At 42.5% G+C, this 22,013-nt stretch overlaps 2 protein-coding genes across 3 annotated transcripts; one reads left to right on the top strand and one right to left on the bottom strand.

Moving 5' to 3' along the window:
• Positions 1-2,713: 2,713 nt before the first annotated feature.
• Positions 2,714-12,635, bottom strand: rab5ab (RAB5A, member RAS oncogene family, b). Of its 2 annotated transcripts, none has more exons than XM_008282729.1 (6): positions 12,450-12,635; positions 10,470-10,696; positions 9,399-9,550; positions 7,520-7,642; positions 7,159-7,252; positions 2,714-4,572 (listed from the first exon to the last, which is right to left on the bottom strand). In XM_008282729.1, the coding sequence occupies exons 2-6, from the start codon at positions 10,633-10,635 to the stop codon at positions 4,457-4,459; spliced, it is 651 nt and encodes a 216-aa protein (XP_008280951.1). In that variant the 5' UTR covers positions 10,636-10,696; positions 12,450-12,635; the 3' UTR covers positions 2,714-4,456. The 2 variants fall into 2 exon arrangements, with proteins under 2 accessions (XP_008280951.1, XP_008280950.1); XM_008282728.1 differs by having other exon boundaries at positions 12,454-12,635.
• Positions 12,636-13,149: 514 nt separating this feature from the next.
• Positions 13,150-21,578, top strand: efhb (EF-hand domain family, member B). The gene is made up of 13 exons (XM_008282734.1): positions 13,150-13,215; positions 13,330-13,389; positions 14,899-15,042; positions 16,245-16,422; positions 16,606-16,716; positions 16,839-16,968; positions 17,106-17,186; positions 17,282-17,349; positions 17,450-17,604; positions 17,940-18,147; positions 18,414-18,641; positions 20,085-20,266; positions 21,114-21,578. Exons 1-13 carry the CDS (start codon positions 13,150-13,152, stop codon positions 21,258-21,260), a joined length of 1,758 nt encoding a protein of 585 aa, XP_008280956.1. The 3' UTR covers positions 21,261-21,578.
• The last annotated feature ends 435 nt before the right edge of the window (positions 21,579-22,013 follow it).

Below are 22,013 nucleotides of genomic sequence, written 5' to 3'. Positions count from 1 at the left end.
AGCTGAAAGGTTTGGGATTGGTTCTCCTAAAAGTCTTTTTCTAATGCACCAAAATCCAATTATGACCTCAAACAGTCAAGAAATATCAGTGGGTTGTTTCCATCGGCCTGAAAGGATCAACTCATCGCATTAAATCATGTGTGTTGGAAGAACACAGGAAATAAATCTCTCCGGTGATGTTTATTCATGCAGTCAGGTTCGGTGATGACGCTCAAAGTTCATTTGTGCCGTTGAAATCAGCAAATGAGAAAACAATCTCGCCACAAGGTCCCTCCAGTTGCTGCTATTTGGATTTCCATCGTATCTTCAGATCAGCGACTTCGTCAGCACATGGAGTCGGCCCAGCTGTCATAGAGTCGCTGAGCGCTTTCCATCTGTTGATGAGGACGTGATGCAAACTCCAGAAGGTTTTATTATTATTATTTTTTTATTTTTCCAGGTCATGATTTATGATGACAAAGACATTTATTCAGGGACGAATGAAGGCCTCTTTATTGTATTTACAGCATTAATAAGTAAAATAATGCAGCTTTAAACGATGAGACGGTTCCTCTGAGAACCTCTGACAGAGCTGTGTGGATGATCCAGAGGAACAATTGTACTTTTTGTAGAAAGAAATAGTCCTGATCCGTACTGAAGGGTTCGTTTTCAACCAAAACCAACACCTCGCTTCATTCTACTGGGGTGAGAGCAAAGCACCAGCGGCTTCATACAACCAGACACGAGTGAAATAATGTTTGATTTGGTTTGGTTGAGGGACATCATCGAGGCTACAAGAGGTTTTTCGCTACTTTGGCCACGAGTTTAATTGGTTATTTATCCGTTTGCTGTGCAGCCTCTCTCCGTCTACCGCCTCTCCACTCCAGTGGTGTGTGGACGGCGCCGGATGAACAAGCTGTTAATGAGCTTGTGAGAACTGTGATTTGAGTCTTGGCCAAATATGCGATCAGGCGGATTGAGAGTCCAGAAGACTCATCAGATGTGGACTCGGAGGATGGGGAGCGTGTGAAGTGTCGCGGTGGCGTCGGGCCAAGAGCAGAGAGCGAGGAGGCAGAAGATGGAAATATACAGAAACTGCTGACAGCAGAGCTCAAGTGAGAAATTGGAGAATTTGGCCGGATGGTTCGTACTAAAACACAACCTTTAAAAACAAAGTCTCTGCCGCAAAATTGGGGGAGTTGGGATTGAAAGACGTGCGTTACGACGAGGGGTTATCAAGACAAAGCTATCGAGTGGGATTAAACAAACTGCAGGACTGAACGCTTGAGGTTTGATTCTGAAGCTTGACCCAGACCTGGATGATCACAGGACCTCAGTGCCTCTGCTGCATTCACTTCTATCAGTCTTTGCTTTATTCTTGTCCAATTAAGAGTCCAAATATACTCAAAACCTAAAGATTTAGACTTTTATAAAATCACATTTGCAGTTTTGAGTAAAACATAATGAAGCACTTTCCTTAAATCCCAGTGTTGAGGATGCAGATGTCTTAACAGAAACCAGTCCTTCCAGTGGCTATACTGGCTTTACACTAAAAGACCCACGACCTGCACACTCACATTCAAAACTGCAGCCAAGTTAGAATCACCAGTTAACCCGTCTCTGAGCTGAGGGAGGAAGGTGGAGCACCTGCAAAGAAGTAGAGCATGCAAACTCCACACTGCCTTATAATGACTCCTTGCAGGTCCTGCTCCACGGAGCTCACCATGTTTGCACCGCCAAGCCTCTGTAGGAGCCCAGATCAGCCATCACGGGTTCTTCTGCACTCTTTCAAAGTGAGACCAGTGATGTTCAGATGGTTGTAATCTGCAGCTTCACCACTAGATGCCACTAAATCCCAAACGCTGCACTTTAAACATTTCACACACTACCTTCATCCATCCATCATCTCTACACCTTAATCCTCACCAGGGTGGTGGTGGGCGGAGTCTATCCCAGCTGACTCAGGCTGAAGACAGGTTCACCTGGACAGGTAACCAGTCTATCACAGGGCTACACTTAGAGACAGACAACCAAGCACACTCACATTCACACCTACGGACAATTTACAATCACCAATTAACCTCAGCATGTTTGTGGACTGTGGGAGGAAGCCGGAGAACCCGGAGAGAACCCACGCTGCACGGGGAGAACATGGAGACTCCACGCAGAAAGATCCCGGGTGTCCTCACCGGGATGCGAACCTGCGACTTTCTGGCTGCGAGGCAACGATGCTAACCGCCGAGACACCTTGCATGTCATATTTATCAATTCCATCTGTTGTTTTTAACGTAGGGGAAAAAGGCATTTGCTGTATTTTGTGTTGACAATAAAGTGGCCCATAAATGTAACCCTATGACAATAAAAATGTATAATTTTAATTCCATCTGCATGCTCAGTTTACAGCATATTTCTGCTTCATGTAACGTGTTTGACCAAAATACCTGCAAATCTGATGCCAGCAGCTTCAGCTCAGCCTTTTGTTTACTTCTAATCAGCAGACAATGTGATGGTGTGAGAGATACCATCACCAGATAAGGATCAGCATGTATACATGGTGCCTTCACGCAGCCCCACAGAGCTGCTGGCGAGAATGAAATAGTCGTTTTGGTTCCAGTAATCAGGAATTTACAATCAAGCTCAGACTGAAATCGATTAATTCAGTAAGTAACGTGGAACATAAACGCTTCATCGCAGAACGTCACCGAAGCAGCGACACACTCAGAGCAAAAAGGCGTACCAGAGACCTCTTTATTGGATTTATTAAGTTGTATTCAGACACTCAAAACTGACCAGCCCATCACTAGTAATGCTGTTTTACACCATTAAAATTCATTGAGCTGTAAGAAGAGACCACCAGTTAGGTTAATTATGCTACCTGCTTATAGCCGTAGGTTAGCAAGTCCAATACAGTCCGTCATATAAAATCGAAGGGCAGTCATCAATAATTAAAACATGATCAACACTGTGCAATGCAATAAAAGTTCCTTTCAAACACGACTATGGACCATTTCTGAGAAAAGTAACAAGACACCAGAGAGGGTTTTTTGTTAATAACACTACATATACCTAAAAGACCACCACTGCTTAACATTTGACCAGTTTGTGACAAGGTCTAGAATGAAAATCAAAAATAAAATAAAATAAAATAATAAAAATAAAAAAAAAAGCAGACCCTATGTTGAACTGTACAATTGTTCGGAATCTCTAGATAAATTTCCTGGTGAGCTCGTGAGCTCTGCAAGCTGTACTAAAGGAAGAAGAAGAAGAAGAACAAGAAGAAGAAGAAGAAGACGACATTGCGACATTGCACCCTAGAACAACATTAGAGTATATTTTCTTTTTTTTTTTCCCACAGACTTGTGACAATGGCTAGTAGTCCAATTTTCTGTTTGTGTGCTGTCTGGACACTATTCTAAGAACAACCCAGCCCTCCTCATCACCGGTCGACTGCTGGCCTGAAGGGAAACAGCAGGTCAACAGTTTAACACACAACTATGTTGGAGTCTTTGCAAGAGCAGGACCTTCTACAGTCTTCTGGTTTTCTTTTCCTGCGATGACACTGCAACTCGAGAGCATTCTTTAAATAGCCGAGCCAAATTTTAAAAAATCCTGTCCTAGCAGCCTTACGTGGGCCTGAAGGTGCTGCTTCCTCATGTTCCTCAACGTTTTCCAGACTTTGCCGTGCAGCACGGCGGCGTCACGCAGATGGCTGCACATGACGGGGAGCCAGATGTGTTTCAAGGTTGTTTTTCTTCTATACTCTATAAAACTGGACAGTACCAAATTTATTTTCTACACTTTTCCATCAGGAGCCTTGGATGAACACGTCTTCTTGTGTAACAGATGTGAGGAGGGAGGGAGGGATGGAGGGGATCTTCGTCCACACGGAAACCCTTTCCTGGCTCCGTCTTCGCACACCAGCAGCTCACAGCAAAGAGAAGTCCGGCATCTCGAGATGGGAACAATTTGGTGTTTTCTTCTTATTGTGAGCGAAATGCAACCCGACGACTAACAGAGGCGACGTCCAGTCAACCCTGCCCAGCGACAAACGAGGCTACACCTTCTCGTCAGCAAACCACTTTTTTTCCACACAAAACACAATCACACGTTCACGGGGTTTCTCGCTCGCTCTTCTTTCTTAGATCGGGGTTAGTCTTCCAACTGAATAAGAGATAAAAATGTGTGTTTTTTGTTTAGGCGTTGTAGTGATACATGCATCCATTATACTGATATACACTTCTTAAAAAAAGTTTTTAAAAAAAAAAAAAAAAAAAAAAAAAAGAACATCAACAAAAAAGGTATTAGAAATGCAGCTATACAGAGTCTTTAGCTATTCCAGGGGAGGGAGGTGGAAGGTCGGGGCTGACGTCAGGAGGCCGAGGAGCCCGACGTCCACATGTTGTTCAGTTGAGAGAGAGAGGGGGGAGCAGAGGAGGGCGGGAGGTGTGTGTGGGGAGGATGAGCAGGAAGAGCTGGGTTAGTTACTGCAGCAGGGGCGGCTGGTGGGCTGAGCCGTCTCTGTCAGGTCCACGCCCCGGTTCCGTCCGCTGCTGGCGCCGGCAGCTTGAGGCTCGTTCTTGGGTAGCTTCTTTGCTGCAGCGACAAGGAGACGGAATCAGGAGCGAGTCACGAGAAAGATTAGATGATTACACCGAGGTTCATTTAAAAGTAAAGCCGATGTTTGACTCAGAAAAATGTTCTTTATGACACGAAAAACAAGCAAATATCTCATCCTAAACACAACACCTCTAAATGCTGCCATAACGTGACTAAAAATAAGGATTTCCAGCTAAGTGTGAAACGGAGTTATATCTCAAAACGCTTACATGAATCCTTGTAATCTTATTTCAAGTACACAACATTCTTAAATCCAGAGAAGTGCTGCTAGAATACAACTCACAATAAGTCAAATATATATCTAATGGAGAAGTTGAAAGTTATTGAAGCAAAAATCTATTTTTGAGTCAAAAAAATACACATTTTTTAGCATTTGTGGCTTAGTCCAAGACATGGAGCTTGAAAATACTGGTAACATCCAGCTTAAAATAACCTGTTAATGTTAAGATCTCAATATTCTAAATATCACATCTTTTATCAAGAATTCTTACCAGTTGTCACTTGTTCTATTGGCAGAGTTTTTCACTTATTTCAAGGTAAAAGAACCTTGAAGTAAGTCTTGTTTTCTTGTTTTGGGATCCTGGTCCCAGTCAGCCAACAGAACAGAAGTTATTTTGTCCTCTGAACTCATCCAGACCCCCAAAATGTGCAAAAAAATCTATGACACACCCTCAATCCCTGACGTATACCTACAGAAATACACCACTGAGTCAGACACCTTCTCTGAAGCTGCTCTGAGCTACGATGGCGGTCAACGTGTCTGAGGTTCTGAGGTGAAGTCTGGGTTTAAACGCACTTTTTCTTAATTATGACGAGAATTTATGTAAGCTGAAGCAGCGTTAGAAGTTGCTCTGTGGATATACGAGGATGTCTGAGGTATAATTTATGATAACTAATAAATCCGTCAGCTGGCGGAGGTGTTTGATACCCAAATAAATCTGATGATAATGTATGTGTGAGAGAAGGGATGAAACTAAGAACGGTTTGGAGTCTAGATTTATTATCTTATAGCTATTTTCTCAAATACTCATCAATAATTAATTATTTTTCATTGAATGTTGAATTAAAGTTTCTCAAAGCCAGAAGTCATTTAATTTGATAATTTTAAATAAAAATCCAGCATTTTAAACCCCAGAGATAGAGGCAGTTGTTTTATATACGACTATAAAACATCTAATCTTCAAATTCTTTCGGCTGGAAGCAACAACTTTTACCTAAAACATGACAAACAATTCAAACGTGACTGCAGGTTAATGTTTTTGTTGATTAACTGACAAATCAGTGCAGCCCATCTAGCTGCCAATCAAACCAACACAGTCATGGCCAATCAGACAGGAGTGAGAACACCTGTGCAGGTGGACTGAAGTCACATCTAGAGACCAAACACAGGCAGCCTCAGCGTGAAAGGCCTCCATGGACGCTTGACCGGGTTGAGTTCTGGGGAATCTGGTGGCCGAGTCAACACCTTGAGCTGTTTATTATGTTCCTTAAACCGTTGCTCAGGAATATTTCCAGTGACACACGGAGCGTCGTCACGCTAGAAGTGGTCACCGGCATCAGGGAACGCCGCAGCCATCACGGGGTGAAGGTGGTCTGGAGCATGTTCAGGTAAGAGCTGCTGGACTCCTCACTGCTCACCTGTTGTCTCGTGTATAGCTGCCACTGTAACACGTCTGAGCTATTCTCTTCACCTGTCAGCGGTTTTAATGTGGCCACTACAGACTACAAAAGCTTAAAACAAACCCGCTAGCGCTCTCTGGTGGACAAACTGTGCATTGGCCACACTGTTCAAACCTCAAACTACATTCTACAGTGAGAGCCAACACGATACACTTAAAAAAATCTGCTCGATTACGTTAAAGAGCCTAAAATATTCGCACCAAATATAGCTAAAGCTTTCAGAAGCTGCAGCTCTGTGTCCTTAAAGGGACCTGAAGCCTCCTCCTAAATCAGACGGTCTCACTTCACCGCATTCAGACGAGTGCAGCTCAAATGCAGCATTATGAAGCGTTATGATCACCTGGAGGCAGTAAGCGCTGGTGATAAAGCCGGACAACGCGTAGGAGCTCGGCCGTAAACACAGAGAACTTTTAGCAGCTGCTAACAAAACACACAGTTGGTCTTAAACCTGCTGTTAATTAGTCTCACTCTGCAGTGATTTTTCATTGATCCGGTTCATCAGCGACAGATAATCATCTGGATATAAATACTTGTGTGTTATTACCCAAGTTAATGGGCTGAGGAGAAGTAACTGCCCTGCACTGCATTACTGTTTATACAGACTTGGAGGGAGGTGCTGCCTGATGTGGGACACAGCAGGGGATCGCACGACGTCACTTCCAGCACATCAGATATTATCATACGATGCACACAGTGGGTGAATCATACGATAACAAGGCAGGTGCTCATCTCCTACTGTTGCTCAACAGAGAACATGAACCAGCCGAGTGAGTCAGGGCTACTGCAACACAGCTACTGACGACCTCCGCTTAGAAGGTCACACGTAAAACATCTCACATCGTATTCTTACAACACTACAAGTTTTATAATGGAGACACTTACCGATGGCCATGAAAATCTCGTTCACGTTCATAGAGGTCTTTGCTGACGTTTCCATGAAGAGCAAGCTGTTGTCGTCTGCGTACGACTGTGCATCCTATGGAAGTTCAAACAACATCAGGAAATTATGAGTTGAAATGGGTCCAAGTGCTTCACAGTTTGAATGGACCAAAAAAATAAAAAAATCTAAACCAGAGGAAGCGAACTAATCTCATTCCAAGCCGTCTACAGGATGCTTCCTGCCCAATTATTAAAAATCACCCAAAGGATCGGTCTCTTTGATGTTTTATGTTCGCTTCAACATACAACAAAATTAATTCTGTGGTTTTGTTCACATCCTTAAGAAGGTTTTAAGAAAACCAACCTGGAAGTCCAGTGCTCTCTTGTTTGCGAGATCGGCCTTGTTCCCAGCCAGGGCTATTACAATATTTGGACTGGCTTGTCTCTGAAGCTCTTTAACCCAGTTCTTCGCCCGTACAAATGACTCCTGGCAAACAGAACAGGGAGGGGGAGACCCGGTTAGTAAAAATAACAATAAGAGCCATGTGATGGAAAGACGAGGTTAACAGACTGAACTTCCTGTGATGTTTGGCTAATCTTTTCATGGAGACCCAGAGAAGAGAGAATTATTAAAACGATGCTTCTGATGAAATATCAGATGAATAAAAATGTTCAGTGAAGGCAGCAGGGATGTAGTTTACTGAGTTAAACAGTGCACAAAACATAAACATGTGAACTAGCCGCCTGGTCTTTATTCAGGGCTTTAAAGTATTTAGATTACTCTTCATATCTCTAAAAGCGTCAGAAGGGACTTCATACCTTTTTAAATTTCCGCTGGCTTTGTCACAGATATGATCCAATAGCAATGCTGACATTAGATTCTGCTCTACTGCGTCTCCTCGTCCTGCGTGACTCACTTTTATTAGCTTCTGATATCACTGACACAGAAGGGCACACACACATCTGCTCACTAACATGACAAATAGAACACACTCTCCTGGTGTCCACTTCACAGTCGTGCACAGAGAAAGTCTATATTTCCGGTAAATGGGATCCAACAAAATCCTCTGCTGTCTTACTCTGACTGTTTGTAGATGCAGGCGGTATTTGTGAAACAAAAGGCGGTGAAATGTGGACGCTAAGTTTAAAATACAGACTATGTGGAGGTTCCAAATCCAAAATGTTCTCTTTGTGATCAAAAGTCATTATAGGTGTTCTGACGTGGAACTGACGTAAATATTACACATGTGGGCTGACTGAGGAGCGGATGTGGACAGGATCTTTACTGGTCAAACCTGCAGCACGGCGTTGGGTTGTGGCCCAACAAGAGAGGGAACTTTCACTTTAGAATTGTGGTCTTGAGTTTTTACCGTAAACGTCACTGAGTTTGTGTACTATAGTTAACAGCGACAGGCTCCAGGAGACTCTGTACAGAATCAAGTTACTAAGCAACCATCAGCTGATGCTGGCAAAACACGGGGTTTACTATAAAGTAGTCATTTATGATCTACTGGTTAAACAAAAAAGAAAAAAACAAAATTAAATGACAATGAGGCTGCTCACCAGTTTTCCTGATGATAATGGCGGCGTCGTGATGCAGCAGCCGCTCAACACACACATTTAGTGTCGCCATGACGTTACATGCACCTGTTTCTAGATGTAATTTTGACACTTTATGTACATACGTGCATACATTTTTAAAATCCATCTTTCTCACAGTCTCATTTTGTACACTTGGTACTATTTATTTATCTTATTTTTGTTTTATATTTTCATATTTTATGTGTACCTTCAATGTCTTGTGGGGTTGTCTGTGTTTTTGTCTTTGATTTGAGCTGCTATAACGAGTAATTTCCTGTAAAAGGACCAATGAAGTAATTATCTATCTATCAGTATTCATGAAAGACTCTGAAAAGCAGATCGTGTTCAGTATATAAAATACGTCGAGGTTAAAGATCCTCTTTGTATTAAAACCACGTTTGAGTGTCTTGATGTGCGACCTTTGGGTCAATGACAAAACATAAGCTCTGTTAGCATTGTCTACAAAACACTGAGCTGTCGAGCGATGATTCGTCTGTTAATGTGTCAAGATACCAAAATAAGTTTCTGTTTTTAGCTCCAGCGCTGCTAAGAACTTTCAAGACGGAAACCCCCTCTGCTTCCTTGTCTCTGACAGCGACACGCTGCAGCAACAGCGCAGGTAAGTGACGACCACAACACAGACGACCTGGTACCTCACGCACCTCATTTGTTATGTCATAGACCACAATGGCTGCCTGGGCACCTCTGTAGTACATGGGAGCCAGACTGTGGTAGCGCTCCTGACCAGCTGTGTCCCAGATTTCAAACTTGACTGTTGTGTCGTCCAAACATACCGTCTGAGTCAAGAAGGCAGCTGCAGGGGCACAAAGCAGAGAAACCAATCACAACGGAGCCTTCATCTACTGAGCATGTTTCAGTGAAGGTGACTCACAGGTGGATTCTCAGGTCGACTTATCTGGCAAATGAGGCATTTGTAATATCAAATGTGTTTCATACTAAACACTCAAAAACCTGGATTGATGCTGAATCAGTAAGTGAGGAGGGATTCACTCAGATACAGGCCTTAACCCATTTATTTATCATGAGGAGCCTTGTTGACAGCAATGCTTTGTTGTTTAGGTAAATTATAACTTCTCGGTGTAGCTCTGCCTTGCTCTTGGCCTTATTATCAGGTGTGAACAGATGAAGTTTTACAAATCTTTCTACTTGGCCCGAGGTGGCTGAGAAAATAGCTCTGTAATGGAATGGATGGAGTCTGATTTGAACATTCAATTCCCAGGAAGGAGAACATTTGGCACAGGGTGATAAAATAGATGATAGCTGACTGCTTTAAGCTCACGAAAGCTGCTGCCGGACATACCAGGAACTAGAAGTGAATGTCCTGGAATTTACCTAATTACCCCCACAGGTCTCTGTTCCTATCAGACGCTGTGGGACGTACAACTCCACGTCTTCAGTTGTGCACCGAAACCTCATCTCTCTATTTCCCTTCCTCTCAGATGAATTTTATACCTTTTGCACGGTTTCCCTCGTAGTATTTCCTATATTCCAACATCACAAGTGCCAATTTTACTGTCACATTTGTAATCTATTTACTGTCGGGGGGGATTATGACTCCTGTGACAGTTTATTTATTTGTACCCTTATAATGGTGCTTTAGAAATTCAGTGCTTATTCCACTGTGCTATACATAAATTAGAATTAAAGTATGTCAGTAACATCTATATTTCACAGGGAAAACAGCCACAGCACAGCCGTAGGAAGATACGTACCTCCGATTGTGCTCTCCTGGAATTCATGAAACTGACCCTTGACGAAACGAAGTACGAGACTTGACTTTCCCACTGCAGACTCTCCTAAAAGCACAAGTTTGAACTGGCAGATCTTGTTGCCTGCATTTGGCCCGTTGGGTCGTGTGGCTCCACCTCTACTTGCCATGTCACACTGTCTGGTCTCTTGGCCCGGATGCTGACGGACTGAGGAAAACCGTAGAAAACGCCTGAGCGGGAGAAACAAAACAAAGCAAACTGTCATTATCAGATAAAATTAATTGATTCACAAATCAAAGTCAGGATATAATTCGATATGAAACAAAAATGTACAGGTTTGCTGAGGCCTGTTTTTCTCATAAAGAATGTAGCTTTGAGTTTATGACCCAATTGTGATATGAGCAGCTCCAAAACATTTAAAGATTAAATTTATCAAGGTGTGATACATGCATGATGTTGGAGTTGTAACTACTGATAAACAGATGTGTGTGCTGTTAACTCCAGACTATTCCTCTGTAGTCCAAGGTGTTTGCTCAGAGTGACTCATTGGATTTGTTGGATTTCTCTCTATATTATACTACTGCACAGTTGGATTGTGAAACGACGCTGTACAGCGAGAACTGAAATGAATTCTGGGTCTAAACCAGCTATGAAAAGTTAAGAAGTCTCCAAAAAAACAAAAAATGTTTCGCACATTCTTTGGAAACTTCTTAGGATTGATCCTTTTTAAGAAAGTTTTTAATTGTTCTAACAATATTTTTCTCAAAAACAATTCCCCGTAGTTTGTCACACATCAGGTCAACCAGAGCTTCACATCACCAGCTATACTTTTTTCCGTCTCTAAACAATAGTTGGTTTCTTGCCACAGCGACTAACTGCGATAACAGGTTTGGCAAAAACGTGCTGGAGTTTGGCAAACAGTGAGAGTCCTTCTTCCACCTGACATTAAGCCTTTTATTTTAGTAACCGACGTGGCACAAAGAGCATCAGAGCTTCTGCATCAGAAGGTCCAAAGTATCTGACCTGCATCAGTTCAACTGGAACCACAAATGACAGTAAACCAGCTGGTGTGGCTGCAAAAAAATCTCAACAACAACCCACTTGCAACTTGTGTGGGAGGTTCCAAGTTATGCTAAGCAGACTGTTACAAAGGGGATTATGACACGAGTCTGGGCACATATGTGGGAAAACAGTTCAGGGTTAAGTTACAGGTACTGTTTCCTGTGAATGCGTCTGTAGTTTAAAGGTAAATAACATCAGCAACCATATTAAACGGACAATAACAACAAGAGATTGTCTCTGTAACTTGGACATTCCTCAGTGGGCCCGACCAAGTCAACACAGCGTATTATTCCAAAAATAATTGCCGTCAACTTCGTCGAAATCGCGTTACGACACACAGATAACCACAAATAACCTGTTATGCTGTTGCTGACTAGCTCGAATTAGCAGAGTAACAACTGCTAGCGTTAGCAACAGAGCTAGCTCGTAAGTTCAAAACGTCCAGCCCAAAACACACCTCTAACTGCAATAAAGCGTAACGTAGCCTTTGTAACGTTAATTTCAATCTGGATAGTGTCGTACACACCAAGCTTACACACATTATACGTGACATTTATGTAACGTTTGAGAAAACTCTGATGATGCAGGTTTGGGTGTGTACAGCTAGTGACAGCTTGCTAACGTTAGCTACATGACGGCGAATTAGCGAGCTGCCTTATCAATAAGTGGTCTAAACGGCAGTGCAGATGTTTGTTGTGATAAAAGTGGATCACCGTCGGCGTGATGGTGATCTGAACGTCCGCATTTACCAGCCTTACAAGGTTAACTTATTATGCTAACTAGCACGGCCCTTCCAGTGTCGGCTAGCAGACACTGGGCTGGCTAACACAGTGAGCAAATGTTGTTTAGCTGCGGCCGCATCGGGAGGAGCCCTCCGGATAGCCATTAGCTAGCTAGCTACGGCTAATATTAGCTACTCACCTACCAAAAAGAGGAACCTAGTTATATGAATAGTGCCTCCAGGACAGTATTTGCAGCACTTCAGAGTCTGTTCACAGTGTGTAGAGCGCCCAGCCAGCTACGGTAACGTTAGATTTCATAAGGCTCCGCGATCTCCCTCTCCCACTTCTTTCAACTTCCCTTTTCGCATTGTACGAAGGATGATGACAGATCGTATGACTGGAATTGACAATCCGCCTGCGTATCAGTGCCGCGGACCAATCATAGGTTAGGAGTTATTCCCAATTTACCGGAGTGTGCTTTTCCAAACAACTACAAGACACGATAACAAAAACTAACAAGACTGTCTGCAGGATATAGACAGGAAAAAAATGAATTTATTTAAAGGTCTACTGAGTTGAAAAGAAAAAAAAAACACAAAAAAGAAAAACAACACCGATTGACCGTCATTTTAAATAACGTAGCATATCACCCCATTAGTTGGCTCACATTTTATTTCTTTTAATTTATTTATTTTTATATATATATAACTGAAAAAGGATCTCCGGCCTGTGGCGGTAAGATCAGTCCAACTGATGAGTGGTGTTGCTAAGCAACAGAACTCAAACGGGCTCAGCGTCGGACCGTTTAGGAATAAAACTTGTTTAACGCTAAAACTTTCCTCACAAACTATTAGAAGGTATAAGTAGTTTGTCTTTGTTCCTCCTGCGTGTGAATAAAGATGAATATAACTGGTGGAAATACTTTTTCGGAACAAGTAAAAGAAAGAAGCCTGAACATACCGAAGGTGAGTCAAAGCTAGCTAGCATGCTAACACTGCTGCTGTCTCCATCAGGCAGTTTGTCTTCACGAATATTTTATACTTAATGCTGTATTTTTTCTCTTCTTTTTTTTACACCAGGCTGGGAAACTCATACCTGAAGGAAACAGGGCTGAGTCCTGTTTAAAAGAAGTGACAAGTGTAAGTCTGTTTGTTTTCTGTGTATGAGCATAGATAGAGGGTTTATTTGCTCTGCAAAATAGGTTTAGATTTAGACTTGATTGTCCCTGTGGGGAAATCCTTTTCCACAGCACCACTCCACTTCATTTACATTAACAGGAAATAACAGGACACACATTCTACAAAACACTGTTCACATATAAACGTGGTTTTCACTCTGTCCACATCACCATGGCCTTTTGTGTGTGTTGCAGTAATGGATGGCGTCAGGCTTTTGCCTCGTCGTGCTCGACTACATCTTAGTGTGAGCGATTTTTCTGATAGACATTGCGATTTGTGATATAGTTTTTATGCCCTGCTTCATTTCAATATTCACTATGTAATATACTTTAAACTTATAATGGAGTCTTACCACATGAAACATCATCATCGAGATGGTGGAGACCTATAGATACCTGGGTGTCCACCTCAACAACAAACTGGACTGGTCCAACAGCACAGAGGTCCTGTACAAGGAGGGCCAAAGTCGTCTCCACCTGCTGAGGACACTGAGGTCCTTTGGAGTGGGCAGGACTCTGCTCAGGACATCCTGTGACACCGTGGTGGCGTCTGCTGGTTACTATGCAGTGGTCTGCTGGGGAGGAGGGAGCACAAACAGGGACAGGAAGAGACTGAACAGACTGGTGAGGAGGTCCGGTTCTGTCCTGGACTGCTCCCTGGACTCCATAGAGGAGGTGGGTAAGAGGAGGATGTGAGCTTTGCATCATGGACAACCCCTCTCACCCGCTGAATGCGACTGTGGAGGCTTTAAGCAGCTCCTTCAGCAGCAGACTGAGACATCCAGCCTGCAAGAAGGAGGTACCGCAGGTCGTTCCTACCGACTGCAATACGACTGAACAGCATCAGCATCACTGGCTGGTGTTAAACCAAATGAACAAAATTAACAGTTTATGGTCATCATTCACTTTTGCACTGCAAAATTGCACAATCTTGTACTTTCTTTCTATATTTCTGGATGCTGCTGTGGTGTGTAAATTTCTCCAGATGAGGGATTGATAAAAATTATTCTGTTCTACCACCCTGTGACTGTAACACATGGAGGAATGTGAGTTTGAATGAGTGAAACCATCGTCATATCAGTTCAAACCCTGGACCAGATTTGCTGCGTAACACGTATCCTTAACTGCAGAATTTGAGATTTACAAATTGCATTGTTTGAAACCGAAAAATAGTTCAGCCATGATACATAGCACAAACAAGTAATACGTCTATTAACAGCTTGACAAGAAATACTTTTTTTTTTTTACAGGGACAGTTAATTTCATGCTTCACACACCGGAGACAAAGATGTGGATTTACTACAACACACCACAGATTTGACAGTAAAGAATGCTGAGATCTTTGTGTTCCTACATGTACAATATCAGTTCCAGTTATCTCCGTACAGTCTGTGGTTGTCTGTGAGATTTTAGGAAAAACTTTCTGGCGGCTTCAAGGTTTTCGTGTTCTCTCGTATCAAAATCTTTTCAGCCCTCGACCCCACCGGTGGTAAGAAAATTCCGCCAGAGCAACCAACCCGCCCCAGGAGCCATCAGGGTGCACCGAGGGAGGGCAGATGACCCAGATGTTGCCAGCGCTCTCGTTCACGGCGTTAGCACCAAACCATCCCTCACTGTGAGTACCACATAAGCACCTGCCTCACTGAAGGGTTAAAGGGGCAATAAGGGAAGGCTAAATCTGGTGGGTTGATATATTTTTAGATCAGTGCCGGTCAATAATTGATCGCTCTGCTTCGTGTTGAGATTTATGGGTCACAAAACTTTAGATTTTGGAGCGAAACTTCTTTGCCTTTTTGACATGTGAAGATGTTGCTGGTGGTCCACCGCCACACAATGATGTGTTCTGATCAGGTTTCTGGGTTTTCCTGTCTCTAAATGGGTCCTTGGGTGGCGACTACATACGACGGTAAACACGATCAATCCATTTACAGGAAAGGCAATGAGAGTGGGTTGCCTTGTGACAGAAACGCATGCATTTTCTAAACATTTGATAAACAAATAGGCCTGTTTTTCTTGAGTAAATGAACCCCAATTAAAAAAAACTGGTTAAAAATATCTTTGTTTTTACTCTCAATTCTCATCGTTTTGGCACTGGTGATGGCGCCGACTAAACTCTCTTTGCCTGAAGCCTCGTTTTGGGGTGCCAAAAATTCATGTATGCAGGAAAAAGCTTGGGGTTACTTCTCTTGATTGTTTGAGCTTCACTCTTTAGAATAATGTATGCTCAGAGTTTGACACTAGAAGGTAATTTTCACATTCATTTGCTGAAGGCAGAAGGTTTCTCTGTACTCACTTCAGTCCCGTCCAAGTTGAAGGTGTGTACCTGTCATCATAATCCGTGAATCGCCAATAGTTTGGAAGCCACTCCTGGTCCAATAGGCAAAGGAGATGTGGTTGCCTAAAGCCTGCAGCGCATATAAAATGAGAGATGTCTCAGTCATGTAGGAGACTTTTTGTGTTCTATGCAAACTTTTAAAAAGCAAAACAACATTGCATATTCACACATTTTAGGTTTAAGATAGAAAGTACATGTGTTGTTTTAAGAATTTCCAACAAGAAAACTGAATTTAATTTATAGAAAAAACATCTTAAATACAGCATTTCAAATATATGGCCTACCATGTCTGACAGGTGTCTTTATTTGGTTCTTTCATAATAACCAATTACTGATATAGCAAATTTTTTAATTAAAAAAAAAAGGGGAGAAAAAATGGTTTTGTTTGCGAGTAGCACAGATATGTTAATACGCTAAGCATCCATCGATGCTGCACAGAACATGGATATAAGTTCTTTGCTTTCTCTACTTGTTTCCAACAGAGTGAAAACCTGCTAAATCCTCCCAAAAAGACTTTGTTCCAACAGAAGTTGCAAGAACTCAGTGACTCTGTGTACGCCTCAAGCCGGAAAGCACCGCTCGGCCGGTCACATGACCAACACGCTGATCTTCCCCCCTGGTATAACGACAAAACTACATTTGGTGTGAAAACACATAAAGGTATTTATAACATCAAATAATGTGATGGCTAATACAATAAAAAAAAAAGAGGTTTAAGTCTGGTGAAAGACAAATGCTGTGATGTAGAATGCAAATATTTGTTTAGTCTCGTTAAAGTAGGAGACATTCTGCTGAAACGATGGGCCTCCTCTCTTCTGAATGTCTCTCATTCCTTTTATCCAGGGTTGAATGCATCTGAGCTTATTAACCCTTCACACACAGCCGGGGAGATAGAGAGGGACGCTCAGGAGAGCCATGAAGCATACGTTCGGAGCCATAATGCCTACTTTGTTGGTAAGAAGACAGGAAGAATTCATACTATGCGTCAGCCCTTCACTGTCGGTTAAGCGTTATTTCTTATTTTGAAATGTCATGTCTGCCTTTCCCTGCAATATGATTACCCGACTTCACTTCAGGTGAACGGATTGATAGGAAGTATGACAGTAGTCACTACAGTAAAGACAGCCGGTTCGGTGTCCCCACACCTCACTGCAACGACGGACGTAATGTCTCCAGAACGCTCCACTGGCTGGAGGAACCACAGAAGTAAGAGCTGACATGGAAAGGGCAAAAATCTAGTTGTTTTTTTTGTGGATTTCCTTAACACTACACATCAATGCAGTATGTATCTGTTCTAAACAATAGAAATGTACTCGAAGCTCTGCTCGTTATTTTTGCGACAGGTTTTACAATCCGACGCCTGTTTGGAAGAGATCCGGGACCAGCGACAAGATGGCAGCACAGATCGGCAAAGCCAATAACAAGTACGTTTTTGTCACTTCTTCAAACCAGTTCTTTGATGTCTGACTAACTTTCTAACACATTTTAATTCATTTTATCATGAAACCAATCTTTGCAGGAGAGGAAGCACCTTGCATGTTCCACCTGATCACACTTTTGGAATTCTCCTGCCGCAAGATGGATTTGGTAGAGTTTATGTACAGATGTTTCTTCATGTTATACACTGGAATATGTAGGATATGGTAGCTTTGATGTTCACATAACAATCGGCCTGCTTCCTCCAAAGGTCTGGGAGATATACTCCACTCCACAGAGCCAGGCGAGTTCGTGAGAGGCCGAGACAGACAGCGCAGCCTGGTCAACGCAGTGATACACCACCTCAAGAGGGTCAACTTTCACAACTTCCCCTCCTTGCTGAAGGCGTTCAGGCATTATGATAAGGTACAAATGGAATCACTGCCGGCAGGTCCTTGTGCAGAGTAACACAGCATGTGCTTTTATGTCCAGGAAAACAGGAGAACACAACATTTATGGAAGCTGAGTGTTGTTGAGGCCCTGTCATATAAGTTAAAAATGTGTTTTATGAGTCAGATTTTCTGCAGTGAGGAAGGCCAGTTGCAGAGTTTAAGAAAAGGCTGAAGATATGATGGTCTTGTGTTAGGACCGGTGATAAAGTGATGATGCTTCTATAATTCCCCTTTTTGCAGTCCCAAGGTTGAACGCACATACTTTAATCGTCGAGCATTTGTGTGCATCTGTTTCATCTAAATTACTAGAAAGGAAAGGGAATGATTGACAAAGAGGACCTGCTGGCAGTGTGCCGTCAGTTCCAGCTGGATGTGAGTGGGCCGGTCCTGGATGACCTGATGGATTACTGTGATACAGACAAGGTCGGACATATCAACTTCCTGGAGTTTGCTAACTTTCTCAACTGGAAGGACAAGATGCCGATCAGCAGCCGAGAGCAAAAGATGCTGATGAACGGTCAGTAGATGGCATTGGACTCCATCGGTTACACGCTGGTTTTGTAGAAGCATGTTTGCTGATTTTCTGTGGTCAGTTCTCAGGTACTGAAGTACAAATGTAGTTAGACAGTTTATTTCATAGTATTTCACTACAACCCTGCAGTTGCACCAACTACACCAACATCTTACTTAGAAGTTTTCCAGTTGTGACTCACCTTGATGCAGAGGTTACATGTAGGGCCACACTTCTAGGAATGTTCTTTTGTTTTATTTTGTCTCTTGCAGAGTATCAGACCAGCACAGGTCCAGTCGACACAGACCTTAAAGTTTCGTCAGAACCGGCGCAGCCTCCTCCCTTGCAGGCCTTAATTAAGCCTGAGGACCTGGAGCCCGTTGAGCCAGGCAGCTCACTGAAGACCGTCAGGACGTTGAGGCGGCCGAAGGCAGACCCAGACCACTTCATGACCTCATCGTCCCTCATTGGGGCTGTCAGCGATGGCCCGGTTACATCGAGTAAGTCTGGTTGAGAGGTCTGTCATGACAAACGTGAGGGCCAAGTGACATCAAGTGGGATTCGTAGGTGGCAGCATCGCTCAGTTGGTACCAACATGAGCACCGTACAGGAGAGAGGGCAGACGGGTCATCCAAGGGTTAAATACCAGACGACATGCTGGTAAAACACAAGTACCACCTGCTGCCAGGAGCTACTGTCATTACCAAAAACAATGCACAGTACATGCAGACACTCCCTTTTCAATCACAAATCTCTGACACAGTCGTGACACAATTTAAAACAATTTATTAATTCATTTAGAACTATGGCTTAGTTTCTACTGAGAAGATGGTCTTTTGTCTCTGTAGTCTGGCCGAGAGGTCAAGGAAGGTGGTCGGCAAACACACTCAGCAGACTCGTATAAAAGAGGTGAAGGTCTTATTTTACAGTGCTTCTCCATTAGTATGAAACTTAAAGTGACAAAACAATACAAGAAAATAATTAATGAGGAAAAATAATTTCAAAACTCACTGATTGCTACTCAAAAAAAAAGTGCATTTCGGTAGCACGGCCTCAGCTCTCTATAGAGGGAACTCTCTATCCTTTATATATGATGCTCAATTCCAACCTTCACCACTTCAGCCCGACCATCAAACAACACGGGGACCTACTCTGTAACCCCGACACAAACAAAACCACAAACAACATCACTGTCCACACGACAAACTCGTTGGCGTTTCTAAATGTCTCCCTTACAGTTAAACATTTGAAGTCCCGACTAAATGATGCCTTTTAATACAAAAGAAACAGTCATCAAAAAAAAAACAAACCTCCACTTGGTCTGGCCCAGTGATGTCACTGTGACACGACCAATCCCAGAAATCCAGGAAGTGCTGGTCGGTTCCCTCCCCAAACACGAGTCCTGCATGGTGAGTCACAGCAAAGGAATTAGACAGAAATTAAACCACATATGACCTGTAGCTTTACAGAGTTTTATAGTAACTTAATAAAGGAAACTAGTTAATGACTGCGTGTTTAATCCCCCATATGATGGTTGTACACGAACAGAAGCAGGTGCTGCTGTGTTACGCTAGCATGGTTAAACTAAAGCAACATAAAGACAACAACACTGTCATGTGTTGAATGGAGGTGTTCAGGGACAAGGAGGCTTCTCACCTGCTTTGTCTCACAGTAAACTAAAAACACTGTTACCCCTAAATGTTTTTACACGTTTGAGGAGATGTTTGTCGACCAACACACTGAAGTTTTAATAAGCTGTTGTTTAACTTGTATAGTTTTCATTAACTTCCATCTTCTGCGTCCGTCTGGCCTCCCTTCTGATTGAATTTGAATTTGAATTTTTGAATTTGAAAATTTGAAAATTGAAAGATTGAATTTCCCTTCTGGGATGAATAAAGTATTTTTCATTCATTCATTTTCATTCTTTCATTTCATTCACACAGGTGGCCGCACCTACGGGATCCCGTCCGTGCGCTCGGACCTCCCAGCTCCACGCATCAAAAGAGTCAGCGACACGAATAACTACGGCGACGCGTCTACGGCTGCGAATCTTCTGTATCCATCGGTTCACGCTGTCCGAGGTGTTTATGAGGAACACTTCTTCTGTCCTCGCACCAAGCAGGAGGTACCTTCTACACAACATGACACCTGACTGGCTGCCTTTGGGAAATATTTCACATCACTGGCTGTTTCTGATGTGAAAGACTGGATTGTTATTACTGACCAAGTGGAGTTTTTTTGAAAACCAAATGAGACAGATGTTGATAAAATAGCAGTCTGTCAAAGGAGGGAAGCACAGGTGTTGCTAATAATCTTGTTCGAATCTGTTTTACTTAGATGTGCCGTTATTCAAGGCGAGACTCTGGATCTGTCACCTAAAATCAACTCGGCAATCTTTATTGTTTTAAAGCACATTTATGTTTGAACAATCACATTATCTGTCTGAGCCTTCAGTCTGCTTCTATTGCAGCAATGATTTGGACAACACAACAAGTCCAGATAGTCGACGGTCCTTCCTGCTCGGCCTTCTATCACATGCTCAACTTAACTCCTAAGACTCCACTGAAATTATCACTCAGGCTTTTTGTTTTTTAAATAATCGAGGCTGCTTGTGACAAAAATGGAAATCCAGTGTGAGACTTTGTTTTGTTCAATTGGATGTGCCTTCTGTGTGATCTCTGTCTATCTATCTCCTAATTGTTTCTATTTGTTGATTATGTGTTGTTTGAATTACCATTTACCAGCAGATGTTCATGTTTTGTTTTAGTTTTTTGTTTTTTTTCAACATTTATTCCAGGAAAAGTTAAATGAACTTTTCCATCAGCAGCCTATTTCAGATTCACTCAGTTCTGTGTTCATCAAAGTCATGATGCTGCTGCAGTGTCGGTTCACTGCATTAAAATAATAAACGAATGAACAAATAAGTCAGAAATCTGTCTCACTAATGACTGCTTTAAACCTCTTTGTGGCAGATTGCAGAGATCTTCAGGAACGTTGGTGTGGACATTTCCGAGGAGACGTTTGAGGAGGCCTGGAGGCTGGCGTCCACGAAGCGACCGAACGGGGAGGTTTGTGTCGAGGTCTTTCGTAACGTACTCGAGGAAATAAAAGGGATGTAATACAGATTTTGTACAGATTTTGCTCATCAGTTTTCCATCTGGCGATATATCTGGAGGCTGGTGGAAACTTTGCACCTCCAACATGTTTTAATTTGACGGGAGAGCGTTTTTACCAAATGAAGGAAAATGGATTCAACCCATGTAGGAGGAGTGAACATTCATCTGAGTAAACATTCATTATGAAGTTTTCACTTGACACCCATAATGCAACACTACTTTTTTTTTTTTTTTCCAGGCACCTCTTCGTCAGGTAAAGCCTTTTGAACAAAAAAAACAAAAAGTAAATCACAAGCTGTTTGTATTTTGTCTTTGAAAGTGGGGAAATACAATACATCTGGAGGAGCAGCGTTTTGTCATTACATTGTTTATATGAATGTAGGAGTGAGCTGCTCGAGATCTGAATGAACAAAGTCAGCATTCGGCTTGGCTTTCTTGAAAGTGATTCATATCTCTGCATTGATATAAATACAGAGAAAAAAATTTCAATTTAATCAATTTAACAAAAATAACCCTCTTTTTAAAAACAGTATCTATAGGAAAGACACGCTCCAGAAACTTTTTAAAAAAGAAAATGAACCCCCTTTCATATCTGACCTATTTGTAAGACTGACTTTTTAGAGTCTGAATTTGCTGAAAGCCCGGCAGCATTTTCAGGCAGAGGACCCTTTCAAAAGAAGGTCATGTTTACAGGCGTGCAGCACCTGCTTCGTATTTTTCAATATATGGAATCATTTCTTGCTTCATCAAGCCGGT

Source organism: Stegastes partitus, unplaced genomic scaffold (genome assembly GCF_000690725.1).
Source record: "Stegastes partitus isolate 25-593 unplaced genomic scaffold, Stegastes_partitus-1.0.2 Scaffold283, whole genome shotgun sequence".
In the NCBI taxonomy this organism is placed as follows: domain Eukaryota; kingdom Metazoa; phylum Chordata; class Actinopteri; family Pomacentridae; genus Stegastes; species Stegastes partitus.
This window is presented reverse-complemented; position numbering and strand designations above follow the sequence as displayed.